This window comes from Mastacembelus armatus, chromosome 3 (genome assembly GCF_900324485.2).
Source record: "Mastacembelus armatus chromosome 3, fMasArm1.2, whole genome shotgun sequence".
Taxonomy (NCBI): domain Eukaryota; kingdom Metazoa; phylum Chordata; class Actinopteri; order Synbranchiformes; family Mastacembelidae; genus Mastacembelus; species Mastacembelus armatus.
This window is the reverse complement of record NC_046635.1, coordinates 3,113,565-3,131,830: the sequence shown is the minus strand read 5'-3', so window position 1 is coordinate 3,131,830 and position 18,266 is coordinate 3,113,565. Positions and strand designations below refer to the sequence as shown.

At 39.1% G+C, this 18,266-nt stretch overlaps 1 protein-coding gene across 3 annotated transcripts; it reads right to left on the bottom strand.

Moving 5' to 3' along the window:
- Positions 1 to 921: 921 nt before the first annotated feature.
- Positions 922 to 14,471, bottom strand: LOC113138009 (RNA-binding protein with multiple splicing 2). Of its 3 annotated transcripts, XM_033324993.1 has the most exons (9): positions 14,372 to 14,471; positions 10,126 to 10,366; positions 7,655 to 7,732; positions 6,287 to 6,325; positions 5,983 to 6,045; positions 4,836 to 4,986; positions 4,148 to 4,311; positions 2,724 to 2,796; positions 922 to 1,993 (listed from the first exon to the last, which is right to left on the bottom strand). In XM_033324993.1, the coding sequence occupies exons 2-8, from the start codon at positions 10,177 to 10,179 to the stop codon at positions 2,731 to 2,733; spliced, it is 615 nt and encodes a 204-aa protein (XP_033180884.1). In that variant the 5' UTR covers positions 10,180 to 10,366; positions 14,372 to 14,471; the 3' UTR covers positions 922 to 1,993; positions 2,724 to 2,730. The 3 variants fall into 3 exon arrangements, with proteins under 3 accessions (XP_033180884.1, XP_026175891.1, XP_026175892.1); XM_026320106.2 differs by lacking the exon at positions 14,372 to 14,471 and having other exon boundaries at positions 10,126 to 10,591; XM_026320107.2 differs by lacking the exon at positions 14,372 to 14,471 and having other exon boundaries at positions 4,163 to 4,311; positions 10,126 to 10,589.
- Positions 14,472 to 18,266: the final 3,795 nt, after the last annotated feature.

The window sequence follows — 18,266 nt, the reverse complement described above, 5'->3', positions numbered from 1 at the left end:
AAGAAATGGTCTGCCTTCCAATTCATAGCATCATCTTCACACACTGTATTGATTTCATGTCAATCCAAATATTCTGTGAGGAAATGATGTTAAATGACCCATTTCTCCATGAAGGGCAGACAGCCGAGTCTTGGGAGAACTATTTTCTTCTGGACTGTCTGTTCAGGTTTAACCTTCTACATTTAACTCAACATCCATTTAGGGCTGAAACAAATTACATTTTTCATTTTCATTAGAATATTACAAATGTAGAGTAATTTACCTTCGATATCTAAAAGTAGTGAAAATGTTCATCGTTCATGTGGATGTCTTTAAACTGCTTGCTTAAACAGTTTGAAAGTTAAATATACTGTTTAATTCATGATGAAATTTACATTTCTGCAATAGTTTATCTTGATTTGTCAGTGTGAAGTACCATATTATTAAATCTTTAACTTCACCAACTCTGTGATTGCACTACAAGTGAAGTCTGTTCATATTAAAGAACTTGTGTAAATGTTCCTCACAAATGATGTCACCAAGTGTTGCCTCAACTTTTAAAGGCGATATTTAACTCAGCACCAGTTGCATACCATAATGCAATAGACACAATATGGGCAGATACTTGCAGTTAACTCCCAGGACTGTCACCACTACAATTAGGCAGCTGGTCATATTGAGACAAGTCACTTAAAAGTCCCTTGAGGTGCCATCCCAGCATCACGGTTGGTTGAGCCAAGCATCTTACCAGCTTATGAGGGCTGTGTGTGGAGGTCATGATGCAAAGAGACACTAATGCAGTGGTTTCCTACAAATGAAAAGTTATCATGAATTATTGATGTCAGAGTTCAGTTCATACTTAGGTTAGAGTTGCCAGCTTTGATTGGCCACTGACCAGCCGCAGTGAGAAACGACAGATGCTCAACAGGGAAAAAAAAAAAATGCATTTACTCCTTTTATTCATAAGATGGGAATATTTTTTACATCTTATGCACAGCAGATACAAAGACAAACATGTTCTAAACCGCAAACTAAATTCCTCCATTACTCTAATCCTGCTACCCCTTTCAAAATGCCCCCCAAAAAAACAACCTTTTACATTTGTAGTCCAGTTTCACATTCTGACAGATCGTTTTACAGCAATCTCATTTTAGCAGAATGGCACATGCCACGTTCAGAATATTTCTATTTTTCGACAGATACCCATTTCCCCTTTAAACAAATTGCACTTTTTTCCTCTTTAAAACTACTTCAACAGGATTATAGGATCAAAAATTAACACCAAAAACACAAGAGACGACTAAACATCCAACTTATACAGGTTCATTATTTAGTTGCACAAAAATGCATAAATATACATTACGCAAAAAAGTACAAGAATATTTGTACTTTCCTTTGCTCAAATAATGACAGACACTGATATGATCATTAAGGACTGGGATTGTCAGAATTTAGGGGTGCATTCACAGGGTCCATGCGAGATAAGCCATTTACAACAGCCTAGCTTTCACAGAGGTAAGACCAAAGTTCTACAGGATAACAAAACATTTCGCTGTCTAGTCCAAGGTAAAGAGGCAACACAAACACTAAGAAAATTAGGATACACAGAACTCTGCGTTCTAAATTCATGCCAAAAAGACTTTAACATGCAATGACTCAACGCTTGCAACCCTACCAGGAGCAGCGGTAACTCTTGGAAGGACTAGCTTAATAACTGTAACTTCAATGGGTTAGTTTTCCTCAGCAATTATGATCCATGAAGTTTGACTGGGCTTTGCATGAGTTTTTTTTTTTTGAAGTGCTAAGATGGTACCGCAGTAGTTGCCAATGATGAGCTCAGATTATCGACAGCAAGATGGTTTCAACTCAGACTCCCCCCAGAGACAATTGGGAGGAGATATAAATACTGTTTGTTTATAATAATGCACATTTGTCCATTAAATAAACCTGATTAAATTAATGACGAGCTTGGCAAACCTCACTTCAGCTGGACAAAGGTGTGGTTTCCAGAAGCCTAAAGAAAACAGTAAAAGCCAAAGTTAGTCCCAAAAAAAAAAAAATCCAATAAATCTATCATTTTAAGAACAAAAACTAAGAAATTTAAAAAGGACAGTCTTATTCTTACTATCAAATTCCATGAAAAACTAAAACAGTGCATTAGTCCCTCATTGCTTTCCAACTGCTCTAGTCCATGGCAGCCCAAACTGTTTAAGCTGTTTTTTTCAAATGACTGAAATTTATGCAGGTGCCACACAAATAGTTTGACAGTCTGGATTAATACATATTTGATGCATTAATGAGCATCACAGAAGTGTTTAATAAGAGTAAGCAGAAGTTACGCTGCAAAGGAATAAATTATACAAGCTATATTGAAATGTAATTTTAAAAAAAACAAAAATTATGTATTAGGGTTATTTGTCTTTGTCAATTCTAAAAAGTGAATTGATCCTGCAACCTCTAACCAAAACCTGACAGCTTATTGAAATGATGTAAGAAAACAGATGAGGCTGAATACCTGAATACCAAAGAGGTTTCCTAATTCAGAAAGTGAAGAGGTACCAACACACCACTGGTTAGAGTCCTTGCCAATAAAGTTAATGCCAGTCTACATCAATTCCTAATTATTTTCCATTAATGTTGACTCATTCTGCAGTTTTCAGTTAAACACTTCGTCATTATGCAGCTCAACTCTTCAGAGATCAGTTGGAAGATCTAAAAACACTGTTGGACCAAAGGTTACTCACTAAATATTTAACAAAACTGCCGGGACTTCCATCCAGGCTGGGAAGTCTCAGAGGGAGTTGGGTACCAGCGCATCTAGAGAGAAACAAAGAGTCATATAAACCAGACCAAAAAGCTTTGATAGGCTTCAGAAGTTACTTTTATAGGCATGTTCAGGATGACTGTCCCTTTAAGCCCAGGCCACTAAAGCCAGGGGAATGTGGGTCACGTAGCAGCTCATTGAGGACAATAGTCCTCATGTAACTAACAGGCATGGAAATGTGGAGAGTTGAAACTCTCCTTGTGTTAAACATTTCCACTAGGTAAGAGCTAATATACCTTTCAGTACTCGTGACTACCCTGTGGCACAACGAGGCCTCATTTCTAAACAGAGTAAAACACGACTGAGGCCACAGCCAAGGGTCAGGAGGTTACCACCAGTTGATTGGAGACATTCAGAGACTTGTAAGATTATCAGTGCTTTGTTATACGTGGACATGAATAATTGAGGGAAGTACTCAGCATTTTAGGATCTTTCATCAGAGTGTAATTAAAAGGCTTTTTCCCTTTGTGGATATGCAGTCAGCTTATGTTCCAACAGGAACCTGGACAGTGAGCTGGCACCTCCAGAGAAGCCTATCAGGTATGACAATTTCTCCAAGCAAATACTTAACATTCCTGTGCCTGTTGAAATGACCTATGTCATAGCTGCCCCCTTTGCAGGGCAGCTCTCTCCTGTTCTCTACCACTGCAGAAGGAAGTTACCTAACAATGAACTTTATATGACCCAACAAGAGAAATATTTTCCATTGCTATTGTTACCAAAAGCCCTGCCCACTGCCTTGTAGTTAGCTGCACTATTTCTGTAGCATTTGGACAGCAATTATAATGTAAACACTCAATTCTTTCTATCTTGCTGTTTATTGTATTTCCAGCAGGCATCAGAGAACTAAGTTTAAAATAAATATTTGAAAACCAGATCCAAAAACACTTTAAATTGATTTAAATTATTTCACTGACAAACACTGACAGTATATTAAAGGTTTAAAGCAAGTGACCATTTGCAGCTAATCAACTTTAACTTGCACGCAGCTCTCAGTTTTATAAGACTGGGTTAGGGTGATCTAGCCAACAGCACCTTGTAGACTTTGTTAGTGTAATATCTCAGAGGACCACTGGGATTGTTTAAAGAACTTTAACCTCTGCCTTTAATGATCTAATTTGGTTAAGTTTTAGGGTTACTATTCTCCCAAGAAATACATGTCTGTTGTTGTGACAGACAATGAAACATGTACACATTCTTACAGTTCAACTTTTACAAAAATCATGCGTTCAGGTAGTGTACCCAGGTGCATGCATTTATTTAATGACTCAATGACTCCCTGTATTGTCAGAGCTAAACGTGTTGCAGAGGATACTTTAAAAAATAATGAGGAGAAACACACACCGGTTGGTCCCTCACCTGGGCATGGAGGGCTGCAGCAGCGGCAGCGGCCGCAGGATAAGTGAAGGCTGCGTGAGGGAGGCCCGGGGTCAACTCCGTGGTATACAGTGGGTAAGGAGTCCAGGCATCGGGTGATGCTGGGATCAGTGCTGCCCCTGTCAGATCATCTGGAGAAGTACAGAGCAGGAGGAAGGCTGACTGACCTACCCTTGAACATACAGGCTTGCATCAAGTAAGAAATCTAGACTCTACAAATTTTAAATAAATGAGAAAATGTGTCGTCACCTTGTGGCTTTTGTACTGATCAATGATTAATCTCATGGTTGTAATAGTTTGTACTGTCACTAAAATTAAACGGCTAAATTTTCCACAATCATCTGTCCGAATCTAATGAACGAAGCAGGTGTTTAGGCAGAGAACAGAGACACCTACTGACTAAACCTGTGACAGTGGAGCTTCCCAGCTGGATAGAAGCAAAGCAGCTGTTTTAAGAGTCAAGATGACACATGCACGTGGAGGTGAGTTAGTCTTTAATTTGTTAGATACTGTTTTTAATCCCTGCCTGTTTATCCTTCATACAACAACATCCTTAATCAGATTTTTAAAAAGGGTAACAAGGGCAATTGAGTACTGGCATTGCCGAGGTGAGAGTGGATGAGAGAGCCTAGAGTGGTGCAGCCGTACAACTTACATGGGTCCCGTGCAATGAAGTGTGCTCCTAGAGCAGGGTGGATATTTGTGGGGTTCGGTGTGGCCATCAGCTTACTCTTTGCCATCTTCGTGTTGGCTTTAGCAAACTCTAAGCGCAGGGTCTGGGGGCTTTCAGGGTCAAAACGGATACCCTATGAGAGAGACGAAGGAGGGGAGGAGGGGGACATAGTATCATAAGGGAGGTGGGCTGAGTTTGAGGGGCTGTAGGTCAGTAATCTCATGTGGCCTCCTTTCCTAAAGCTGTTTTCAATACTCAGGGTGTATCCTTCAAGCTTCCCTTGAGCTGAACACTGTTCTGCTCTCCTGTGGGTGGTCTTCAACTATACCCCTCTGCACCTGATGGCTTTCACTGAACTAAAGCTGTTCAGACAGGTCATATCTTCCAAAAAAAGGGGGCAAACCGAAGGATACGCTCCTGAAATATTTCAACATGCTTGCATCTCTTTTTCCCTCATGATGAAATCAAAAGCACAGGCGACTGGAGGAGGTGTTCTCCCTGTCGCATGAGCCAAGAGGAGAGGGAGATGAGGAAAAGGGTCACTGGTGAGGCTGAGTAATTTCTTTGAGGTGGTATAACCCTGCTTGTGTTCTTGTGCCCTAAGCGTTGTGCCCACATGCAGGTGAGTAGTATTTTGGTGTATATGTGTGTGTCTGTGTGTGACTGCTGGTGTGTCTAAGAGGTGATGCTCATAAGGAATGCTATGCTATGAGAGAGAAGTGTTAGATACTGCCAACGTGGCCTACTGGGTGACAAAATAAGGGGTTACACTACTCAAGATGTGTCCAAATAACACTACACATGTGACTATAGAACAAATATTACAGTAAAGCAGTGAAAGCTACATCAGACTAAGAAAGATGTGTATCAAGGTCAAAGTAAACTACCGTAAGGCTACGGGATTCTGGCCTCTTTCCAAAAATGGCCCTGAATTATAAAAGACAAAATGGGTTGGCTTGGAGAAATTTAATAGAAAAGAAGTTTTAAAACTCCCAACCATTCTACTTTAGGTTTATGCAAATGTTAGGGGGAATAAAAAAAAAAAAACCCAATATATGTTGAAAGCATTTCTAAAGGGGGAAAACAGCAACAGACTCAGAAATGTCACTAAAAACAAGGCAATGCTTACATTTAGTGCATTTTTCGCAGCTTCAGCACCAGAGCGACTGTCAAAGGTTACAAACCCGACAGGCTGGAAGACAAAGGAGTAATAAGCTGAGATCTCGACTATGAACATGCATTTTTGTAAAATCACAATATACTGTATATATATATATATATCTTAATATGTACTATCATGCAACAAACCAGCAGGACTGAGGACACTTCATCCCTTTTCTGTCTTAAGTTAATATTGAAATGACAAAGAACACTGCCCTGTCATTTGTGGAGTATAGTAAAGCAGTTCTTTCCACTGACAGAAGGCATCTCACCTGTTTTGACGTCAACTTAATCAGTGACCCTTCATAACCCTGTGGGGAAGAAAGACAGCCAGTTATCCTGGAGTCACATGCAGGAAGTCAGGCATGAAGACTTCACACTATAGAAGGAGAACAGAGAAACCTGCTTGTGTGCACCTCAGTCTGGTTAACTCCAGGCCCTCACAGATCCCTCTGTGACTGCGTTGTACTTAGATTTTGTCAGTTTTTGGTAAAATAAGACAAAATATGCACATTTCCAACAAAGATAAGTTTCAAAAGTTTATCCTCAAATCAGAGGGTTCTTTAACTTTGCATTAGTTTAGGTATAGATTAAGTCCTGGTTTAAGAACAGCACCGGAGGTTGGTTTAAACATCAGCAAATTCCAGAGAAATGAAGGAATTTTACCTCATAGATGGGATCTCTCATGATTTGATTTACAGCTACGGAAAATTAAACAGTTTCTTCACTGGCTGTGATAAATCCTTAGCAAAAATCCAAACCAGATTCAGCTTTATTAGCTCAGTAAAGGTAGAAAAGATTTGTTTTAGAACAAGTCTGTAAAGGGGGAAAAAAAAAAAAAAAAAAAGGCTTTAATTTGGGTCAGACCAGTAGTGCATGTAAAATGTTGAATGAATCAGATTTAACCCTACTGGCACACATTGTGCTGTGTTTGCCTACTGTAGAAGCAAAGGCCAAATATAAATGCTACAACGGCTTGAGAAAAAACATTTGCGTAGTTTCACAATGTCTTAATGTTACTAGAGGAAGAAAAATCTCCCTACATGGCGGTTGAGCTGGGTCACGAAGAAGGTTGGCCGGCCAGTCGTGAGGGCTACTCGTTTACACATTCCTCAAAATCATCCATGTGTGAGAGATACCACTTCCAATTTGGTTAGTTAGGACACAGATGGGAGGGGTGTTTATGGGACTGGAGTCCAGTCAAAAAACACAGCAATGTACGAACAATGATGTGGCCTCATTTCCATATATGCAAATATCAAGCCTTCTATTGGACAGGAGGACCATTCAATTTCAACTACATGAAGAAGCACTGAAACTTTCTACTGTATCAGCAAACACTGACTGGTTTAAAAAAAGATTTCCTACCCTCTGGATTACATCTGCTTTAATAAAAAAGAAAACTAAAGGTCTACCCTCTGTGTGTATTTAATCCTTAAACCACTTTGCAGCACATGGCACAAAGCAGCTACCTTTGCTTTCTTTTAAAAAAAAAAAAGAAATGTCAATTTTATTTCACTTGTATTACATCACACCACAACCTAAAAAAAAAAAGAAATTAAATTCTGCCTCACATGACTTTCCAGTTTGTCCAACACACAACATCCTCCTGTACATACGACCCCCCGACTGTAACTTACCTTAAATGGTCTGAAGAGAAGATAAAGTTCTCGTGGTTTGATATCGACTGGCAGGCCACTGACAAACAGTGTTCGTACCTGCAAACACAAAGCAAGAGTCTGATCATTTGGACGTGTCCATCTAATACTCAGTCTTGGTGTCATTCTGAAGAAAGCATGTGCATCTTATGAGCTGCATGAGAAACACGTGTTCATGGTCTGTCATTCCTGCTTCGTACCTAACACACATACATGCAGTATGGATGCATAGTACTGAGCTGTGAAAAGTTAAATCAGCAGAAAATGTTTTATTTCTGAAAGTTTAAGATAAAAATCCTCATAGTCCAACATCAACACCCTGTGACATTGGTGAGATGTTCCCAAACCTTTTCAGTTGCACAACAGCTAATCTGTACACTAATGTTGCCGAGTATTAAATCTATTGATCCAACTTTTTGGTTCCCCGACTCCTTCAAAATGAAGCTTCGTCTCTCTCAGAATACTCAGTTTACATGTTTACAGGTTGTGAACAGTTTAAAAAAAAAATTTTACTTGCCAAGACTGTTCCATTTAAAAATGTTTAAATTAGAAGAAAAAGAATTACTCAATCATGAATACAGATCAGAAAAAAAAGAAAAACACTTCCACACAGTAGAAATGTTTTTTTTTCCTCCTTTGCTCTTTTAGCCATCTTGTGGGTGGGTCCCGACCCTCATGTTGGAAATGACTGCCAAAAGCCTTTGTCACGACCCAAACCACTCACCACCTGATAAAACTAATGTTAACAGACTCTTTAGGATTTCATGTGTCTTTAGCAGAACTTAATCCTCTGATTAAAAACACTACATGTGATAAATTCCTGACAGTCTGCGACAGATTAAAAGCCAAATGCTAAATAAAAAAGGTAAATATATTGATGGGGATCCCTGGATCCCGTTCAAGGACCCCTGGACTTGTCATGGCGAGACATTGAGAACTGATGCCATGTACAGTCCAGTGTGGCTGAGCAAATAAACGGTGCAGTACGGGGCCCATGAGTTCCCAGTCGGCGGGGAGGCCCTCAGTACAATGGGGCTGCCAGAGGAACAGCGCTGGACAACAGTGCACAGCATGACACCATTTCCTTCCTCTGACCCACGGCCCCAACCCTGCTGGCCCCTCCAGTATTTTTCAGGTGCAGCACAGCAGCAATTCTCATCCCTTTACAAGTCCGCACATACAGCTGAACACAAACTTGGAGACGTTTTAATCTGTCCTCCGGCTTCTCACTGACTGAGCGGCTCTTGGACTGCGGGTGTATAAACCTGAAGCTGTGGTGAAGCCCCTGAGCGCTGTGTGGCTTTTAATAAGACTCTAAATGCACCTTTGGCATATTTAGGCACCAGAGCAAAGACTGATGACTCCACAATACAACATTTTAATGTTGTCAGGTCAGATTTTTTTTTTTTTTTTTTTTCCTGGTCTCAAAATAAATTTCTGTCCTGTTTGCCTGATCATTGTCCTTAATTACAAAGGAGGGAAGACACTGGCTAACTGGACTAAAAAGTTAAGTGGCCACATGAGGCTTTGTTGTAAGATAATGGGAACAAAGAAGGACCAACAAAAGGCCCAGCACTCCCCTCAGTGTCAGTGATTAAAGAAAATATAGCTGGCTACACTGAAATGAATGAGACATGAGTGACAGCTGTAAAAAAGAAAAAGTCACACATGAATAAGATTTTTTTTTTTTTTAATCTTAACATATTTCAACACATTTTAAAATCTTATTCCAGGATGTCATATAAGAGTGGGGACATTTATTTTAGGTTTCAGTTTCATGCTGAAACGAAGCATTTGCACAGATCTGAAGTAGGGGGACAGAGCGGCCTGCTGCGTTTATTTGACGCATGTTATTTAGTTTGGCACAGAAACGCAAACAAACGCAGCTCGTGTCACGGCAGCAAACTGGACCTTTCTGAACGTGGGGGAATTTTTTTATCTCTTTAAATTAGGAGAAAGGCTCAACCACATAGACACTTTATTTTTGTAAAAGTCTGACGGCCAACAGATTTTACTCATTTAACGCATTTAATTTTATGAAATGTTTTGAGTTTTGTGCGCAGTTTAGTCGGCGAGTCTTCAATAAATAAAACCTAAAACAAAACTCTTGTTTCATTACCAGTGTCTGCTTGTTGCAGCTTATAATCCGCACCTGGGGACACTTTCTTAAAATGTGCGCGAGGTTTAGGAACACATGTTGAAATTAAACTTTTGCATGATCTTCCCAAACATTTGTCTGTGAGACAGGAACCAGATTTCTCCTTCCCTTTAATTTGCGCCTTTTAAAATTTGGAGCCAAAATGGGCCTAAAGCAAACTAATTTCTCCCAACACACAACTTTCAAACAAAAGTGAGAAAACGAGCCTTAAACTGTGACACAAGTGTCGGTGAACATGAAGACGACGGGGTTAACGCGCGGTGGTGCCAAGTCATAAAACTTGACTTAAACTCACCTCTTCCTCGATGGAAACGCTGTTATTCGCCTCTGCCTCCGCTTTGAGACTCATGCTGACAGTCGCTTCTGCTGCTTCGCAAAGTATCAGGTTTTTCTTCGCCGACTGATATTTTCCCCAAGTGCGTCTCAAGCTGCCGTGAAAGTCCTGGTGCCGTTTGAACTTGAGGAGAGAAGACGTGCCGAGGTGAGGACGTGCAGTCGAGGACGGCGAGGTATCCGAAGATATTTTGCCTTTAGTACTGCGAGAGAGAATCATTCATAAAAAGGAGGAAAAAAGGAAAGAAAAGAAATACAGACACGCACTAAACTAAAAGTGAGAAGGTGGATTTGTGCTCCGTGTGTGAGGGTGAAAAGATGAGGGAGGTAGGGGGGGGAAGAAGTGCGCGTAAAAGTACAGAAAGCCTCTGCGCTCACATCAATGCCCTCAGCTGTGGGATTGTGCGGAGGAGGAAGCACAAGTAAACTTTCCTCATTGGAGCGCGTCTCTCTCTCTTTCTCTCTCTTTCTTTCTCTCTCTCTCTCTCTCTCTCTCTCTCTGTCTCTCTCCTGTCCGTGAGGGACCCTGCACCACCGCCGCCACCTCCTCCTCCTCCTCCTCCTCCTCCCCCCGCTGCTTTCAATTAGGTCATCAATTATGCTGGAGTCTGCTGTGAGCCCTAATCAAGGCGCAGATCAGCCTCAGCTGCTGCAGGAAGAGCGACATCAGCTCAACAGCCACAACTTCTCTTATGAATAAAGTTATCATCGTCACAGCGAGGCCTCGGATGCCACTTACACTTTCTAGCCTTCAATAATACCTAACAATAATGTTTTTATACAATAATGATCTGGTTTTTTTTTTAATACTAACGCACAAGTTTTTGTTTGGTTCTATTCAGTTAATTTTATCTGTTTGTGTGTTTTTTCTTTTCTGAGGTAAAATGTTTATAACTGAAACAACCATCTATAAAATTCAACAAACCAACTTTTCACTTGATTAAAAAAATAAACAAAGCTGTGGAAGTAAAAAAATAACTGTAGCCTATAAAGAGAGCTTTACTGTAATTGGTTAACAATATCCAAATAGTGTTAGCTATTGCATCAATAAAAATAATCCTCTACTAAAACATACATCTATGTGACAACAATAGAGGATTTTGGATGGAACTTTTCCTTGATCATGTTAAAGACATTTTGCTGATCATCTATAACAACGTGATCTAAGTTGTATATAATCAAATAAAAGAGCTTGAGACCTCTGATTATTGATGACAGGGAGTGTAGATAGTTGAGTAAAACACATTTTAACTAAGACTGAATTATTTTCAAATTACTAAATAAAATCAGAATTAAATTAAGTGCAATGTTAAATAGATATTTTCTATTTAACTGGTATGTTTTAATTTCAATTGTTCTATTCAATTTGTTTGAGAAAGACAAGATTACAGATAATCTACATACAAACACACACAAAATGATAGTCAATACCATCCAGTCTGACAATATGGACAAACATATAGACTTTAAGTATTTTTTTTTATTTGATATGACTGTGATGTGACTGACATAAATTCAGTCAATGCATTAAGAAATAAATAACCAACTTGCCTTGTTGACATAAATATGAAAGAAATCCTGCATTTTGATTGTTTGGATCCAGGTGGTTATAAGCGTGGCGTGGGTGGAGAAAAAGGCCTGAGTTGTGTATTGAAGCTCGGCCCTGGACGTGAGCCCAGCGTGCAGTGTTTCCTCACAACAAGGCAGCTCTCAAAGGGCAGACAGTTTCCTGACTTTGTATAGAAACACAATCAGGCCCTGCATGGTGAGGAGCTGCTGAGTGGACGGACATATTGTCACTGAATTTCTTCAGTGACCTGATCTAAAAATAGTGACGTTCCACTGTGTTTTTAACAAGTTTCTGTACATCGAGAACCCGTGCTATAAACCTCTATGCAGAGAGAGAAATGGTGGGATCCAGCCAGTCAAGGAGAGGACGCCTGTCTGAGAAGCAAGTATGCTCGAAGCTCTGGAGTCCACTGAGGAATTAAACAATGAAAAATAACATATTTTTATATATCTGTGTTCACTGACTGGTAATTGTATTTTTTCATTGCAGCGGTAACTTTATATAAATTAGTGAATTAGTTATCAAATTCATCACATGGAATAGATTACACTATTAGATGGCTATATGATCCCACAACTGGTAGAGAATTAACTCACTGCTATTTTGATAATTAATAAAAAACAAAACAAAAACAAACAAACATGTTCCAGCTTCTCAAATGTACAATTATGAATCTTTGGGGTTTGGACTGCTGATATATATATATATATTTAATATTATATATAGGTAATTTTCAGTACTTTATAGATTAAATCTTTGGAATATTTGATAATGAAAATAATCATTAGTTGCAGTCCTACATGAGGACGTGGTAAAATCAGGTGAGATCTGGCCCTAAACCTTCTTCAGTCAGCAGCTGTATTGTACTTTAAATCAGAGAAATTTAAGGGACAACGTTATCATCTTCATAACACTTGTGCCTAAGAAATACTGCCTGTGCTGCTGAGTGATCATCAGTTGAACCATGAGGTTTCAATGCACCTCAGCCATAGATTCAGGCCTTTTGACATCAAACCTCAACCTGTTACAATTACAGTTCTGTACATAATGTGGTCATACAGTTACACCTCAGTCTTGTCAGGATAATTTAATATTATCTTTAATATTATCTTTCCAGTGTATTTGTGATTATATGATCTTATCATCCACATTTCTGCTCTGTCCAAGTGAAGCAAGTAAAGTCAGTGCCTTTTACTTTTAACCTGAAACAGCTCATTGCTTTAAATTAAACTATATCACACGAGTTTGATTATTTGATATTTGCATACAATGGCATATTTTGATATATACTGAGCTTAATCATTTCACTGCCAGTGTCCACTCCTATCTGCAATATGTCTCTCTTTCCAACACTTCTCTAAAACTTTAATAAAGGATTTGTTTGAAACCATGGCTGAAGTCAAATATGTTCTTACATACATATCCCTTATTTCTGACTAATTAGATGATTCATTAAATCACTAATTGAATGCATATTCTGGCAGCCTGAAAAACATCTTAAGCATTTGTCATGTCCTCTGCCTGTGCTGTTTCCCACAACTCTTTCATGCCACTGTCCACAAACGCCAAAAGCAGGTAAAAGCAATCAGTGTTTGAAACACGCGAACTATTGGGTTGCAAATGGTTAAAAACCAAACATGAGTCGCTGAAGCTCTGAGCCTTTTATGCCCAAACACATCACTGTCACCTTCACTGCCAAAGCTAGTGTTGTGTGGCTGTACTGCACAAACTATATCTTATTTATACAGCTCTTCAATTAGATTTAAAGGAATGGCTGGCGTCGGTTGGAGCGAAATTCATAGACCTCTTCCTTCTAAGTCTTGGCATAGAACTGAGAACTTTAAAGCTGAAATTATCTAGAGCTGTGTATTTTTCAGACTTAACAGACTGCATCAGAACCTTGGTAAACTGAAATTACATGAGAGATATTCTCAGGCAACCAAATTATTAGTATTAGCTATAGTTGGACAGTTGGATATGTCAGTGGTCCCCAACATCTTTGGCTTGTAAATTCAAATACACAAAAAAATAATAATTTCTATAACTCTGACAAAGCAGTGCCTACTGCTTTTTTAGCCCTCCTGCATTTATACCTCTGCTACTTTAAATCTAACAGAATAAAATCACATTCTTTTGACACTTTCCCAGCTTTTACTGATTTAAATGTAAGACATTTAACTTCTTAAATGTCTCACCTAGCACATAACTATATTTTAAATTCAAGTGCAGCATCCAACATAAACAGGTTAGACAAAATTTGGGGGTGAAACATTTATAAAATGTCATGAGATGAAACAATAATCATAGGTTTGGATCTTTCACTCAATATAAAATCATTTAGCTTCAGTGTTGAATAGGCTGGTTTCAACAATATTAAAGCCACTACAGATGAAATAAAAGTAAGAAAGTGGATGTTAAGGAGTTAATTGGATTCGGCAAGTTAGAAAAACTGGATAATTTCACTAAATTACTCTTCCTTGTCCCCACCAACTAATCCTGTTCAGAAGCATTAAATCTGATTTTTGCCCCTCTTTCCACAGACAAACCCCTGACAAGAACTGAGACTGTATATTTCAGAGGCTGTGGATAAGCCTCATGTTTTATTTGCGAAAAGCGGCCCCATTGTCCCATAAGTCACCTCGCACAGCACTCTTCTGCTTCACGCCACGCTGAGCCTGTCCTACTGTGTTAGCATCACCCGCTGCTAAAGCACTTAGCTTGTGTTCTCCGTATCCTCTGTGGTACAGCCAAATATCCATTTGGAGGTCTTGGGAAACTTTGAAGCATTTTCACCCACATGCTGAGCGAGGGAGGCGCAGGATGCATTTGTGACGTTTCGTGAATACTCTGTCCAATAAATAGCCTTCTTCATAAATACATTAAAGCAAATCAAAGACATGCAGGTAGAGCTGCTTTTGACCTGGATAACATGAGCATAAAAATCTTTTTTTTATACATTGAAGAATTTTATTGAAAGTATTTCAACTAACAATAATTGCAATATCCTGTTGGTGAGTGACATCTGTCATATCAGCTACTCAGCTGCTGATACAAGCATCTAACATACTTCTACTTCTGGTTTTCTTTACTGCCAGTAACGATATGAAAATGTTGAGGTGACGTCATTTAGGTCACCCCAGTTCGCAATATGTAAGTGCATTTCAACTGAGGTGACATGTTTTTTGGAGTGGAGACTTGTTCCAGCAGATGACATTAATAACAATTTAACGCTTTGCTTTCATTCAATGCCACAGCTGCACTCCAAAGCTGTTTTACAGCTGTTATCTTCCATCAGGTCTTTGTTGCTGGCGCAGTTATTAAAGAGTTTTCACAGAAGGCATATTTTTAGATGATGTGTATAAAATGAACGATATAAGCAGGTCGTTTTATGAGCAGCTAAGTGCGTCACCGGTCTATAAGTTGTTGTTTTGCCGATCATGTGCAATAAACACAACAAAATCAACATTACACCTACAATAACTTTTTGGGCACTTGGAAAGTTGTGGAGAGAAAATCGCAATGAAAAATGGGAATTGTTCAAGATGATTTGACAAAGAAACCAGTTGCTCATTTACACACCCAGTAGTTACAGAGCTGCATTAATGTTCGTTTGTTGTTACCCCACGAATGTAAGAACAATATTAAGTATGTTTTAGCTCTGTTTTTTGGACTCTACCAGCTCCTTAGGGAAATATCTGGCTGTAATTGTTCCATTATGTTCACCAGTTAGTCACTAACTCTGTCTGTTGGGGCTGTGGCCAAAAACAACTTTATGAGTGCAGTGAGAATTAACCAAACCAGCTTTAACCAAAACACTTTCTTAAATGCTGGTTATCACTTAGTCAAAGTCATGAATTTCAAGTCATATGGTCAGACACACAGCATAGATGCATTATGACTTTGTAAATTTGTTATGGCAGCAGTTTCCTACTTACGTGTCCATGAGACACATTCATCTGGTATCAGGCTTTGGGTCCAAGACCGAGATTTACTCTTACTCGCTGTTTTCACTCCTGCTTCAAGGTGTTTGGCACCAAAATGCTCCAGGAGCTTTGTCTTCAGGTTCACGCTTTGTACCAAATGTACACTGAGCTGTGCAGGAGGTTGTTTGCTGAAATACAAAATGTAGTTATGTAAATAATGAGATTGAACCAGTTGAGAACAGATTATAGTAGAACAGTAGTTGCAGTACGATGAATGTTTTCTGTCAGTATGTTAATCTAATTGATCACTTGCTTTAACTGAAAGAGGCACGTTGTTGGTGGTGTTATTTTACAGATGTACATCTATCACACTCTGAGTGGTTTACTATGAGAAACAGTTCACAGCTTTACTTTGACTACAGCTTTTGGATGAGGTTTATCAAGCACAAAAACCCCAGTAACCCCAGTTCATTGCCCCTGCTGCATGTTTTTTTTTTTTTTTTTTTTTTTTTACAATGACAACAGAGTAGGTGCCAGCAGTGACTGTATTTGTTGTTTCATACTCAGCAGAAAACAAAACCACGACCCAAAAAAATTTTTCCAAAAGATCTGCCAGATCAATGGACTACTGTGAGATTGTGTGTTACTTAATTTTTTGCAGGTCTGAAACAAAAATAAATTGTTCTTTTTTTTTTTTTTTTTTGGATGTCTGGTGATTTCTTGTCTTTCCCACACATATTTTTATATCTGAGAGAAATAACAAAACACAGATGATCTGTTTGTGACATGAAAACTTACTGAAAATGACCCAATATTAAAGTATTTCCTATCAATGAAACGCTGTGAACATTAGCAAATACTGAAGAAATGAACCATTGAGGCTATTTAAGTCATTTTCTCATGAAATGAGAAGAAACTCCATTGAGATTTCTGGGAAAACCCTGCATAAAACCCTTTATGAACAGTCCTAAAGCACAATCACACAAAATGAAAAAAGTAGTTATTTAAAGACATTTTAAGTAGCTAAGATTTAAATGAACAATACAAACCAGCTGACTGTTTTCATATTTTTTTGGTGTTGGAGGTGCATGGAACTGTAAGCAACTTACAAGTAACTGCAAACTTGCTGAAAAAAAAACAATTTCACAACATCCTCCCTCAGCAAGAGGGTCTTCACTTCCTGTTTGTGTATGGAATATGGGCCACAGAGGGTTACGCTATTTAAACCAAAGGGCAGCAGATTCCCAGCTACCAGAAGCTGGTGGGATCTGAAAGTCTGCTGCCAGCTTCTCTAGGGGACATGAAGTGGGTGGGAAAAGGCAGAAAGCAGGAAATGAAGGAAAACAAGATAATGATGCAAAAGAGAAAGGAAAATAGTATAATTGAGTTGCTGAAGACACAACTTGATATCTGATCTTTAGGGTAGAGTTATTTAAAGGTTAAATACTGTAAATGTTGGTGAATAGGTTTTTGTTTCATAGAAAACACATCCATCCATCCTCTATACCCCCTTAGTCCTAACCAGGGTCCCAGGGATCTGCTGGAGCCTATCCCAGCTCTCTTTGGGTGAAAGGCAGGGGTCCACCCTGGACAGGTCACCAGTCCATCACAGGGCCACATAGAGACAAACAACCTCACACACTCACACTCACTCCTATGGGCAATTTAGAGTCACCAATCAACCTGACATACATGTTTTTGGACTGTGGGAGGAAACCAGAGTACCTGGTCAGTCGTGCATTTGTACTGCTGGACCTGGTGCCCATTTTGTCTGTCTCACAAATGCAGGTGGGTGAAACAGCACATAACATTTGCTGCCAAGGGTTTGCATGATTGCACTGTTCAGCAGGTGGCAGTAAAGAATAAAGACATGCAACAGTGCATGGACAAAGACAGTAAAGAAGAGGACAGCAAGCTAGAAAAGAAAATGACATCACGTCTGATCTCAAGTTTACATACAACACATTTTGGTGCGTTACGCTGAATGGAAACATTAAAACTCAACATGGCACCTTTAAGTACTGAGGTGGAGTCAGGATGTGACTAGCTTAGCTTAGCATAAAGACTGGAAGCAGTCTGGCTAAAAGGTGAAAAATGAGCATATCAACATGTTTAAAGCCGAATAACATTTTGTGTCTTGTCAAGCATTTAAAAATAGAAATTATGTGACTATTTTGTTACAGGCGAAGTGACTGTGCGAAGCTTCTTGAAGTCAAACTAAGATTTACAGTTTGGAACTACTGCCCATCTAAAATCTATCTGCTAATCTAGAGTATGGTGCAGCTGCTGCAGAGAGTCACTGGGTTCAGCACACAATGTCTTCTGAAACCACAAATTGTCATTTTCACATTTCACGATTTAAACTGATTTACAACATTAATTTATGTGCATTAAAAGTGTTGGTAGCTACATTTTTTCACTAAACACAGAGACAAATTAGCTGTTTCCTCCTGTCTCCAGTTTACTCTAACAACATCCTGACTCCTGCTCCACACCTTAGACATAAGATTCATGTCGATTTTCTTATCCCGCTCTCAGAATGTGCCAAACTCTATATGGTATTTGTTACTTTAGAAAGAGTTTGAAAGTACATGCGTATAAAATAAAAGG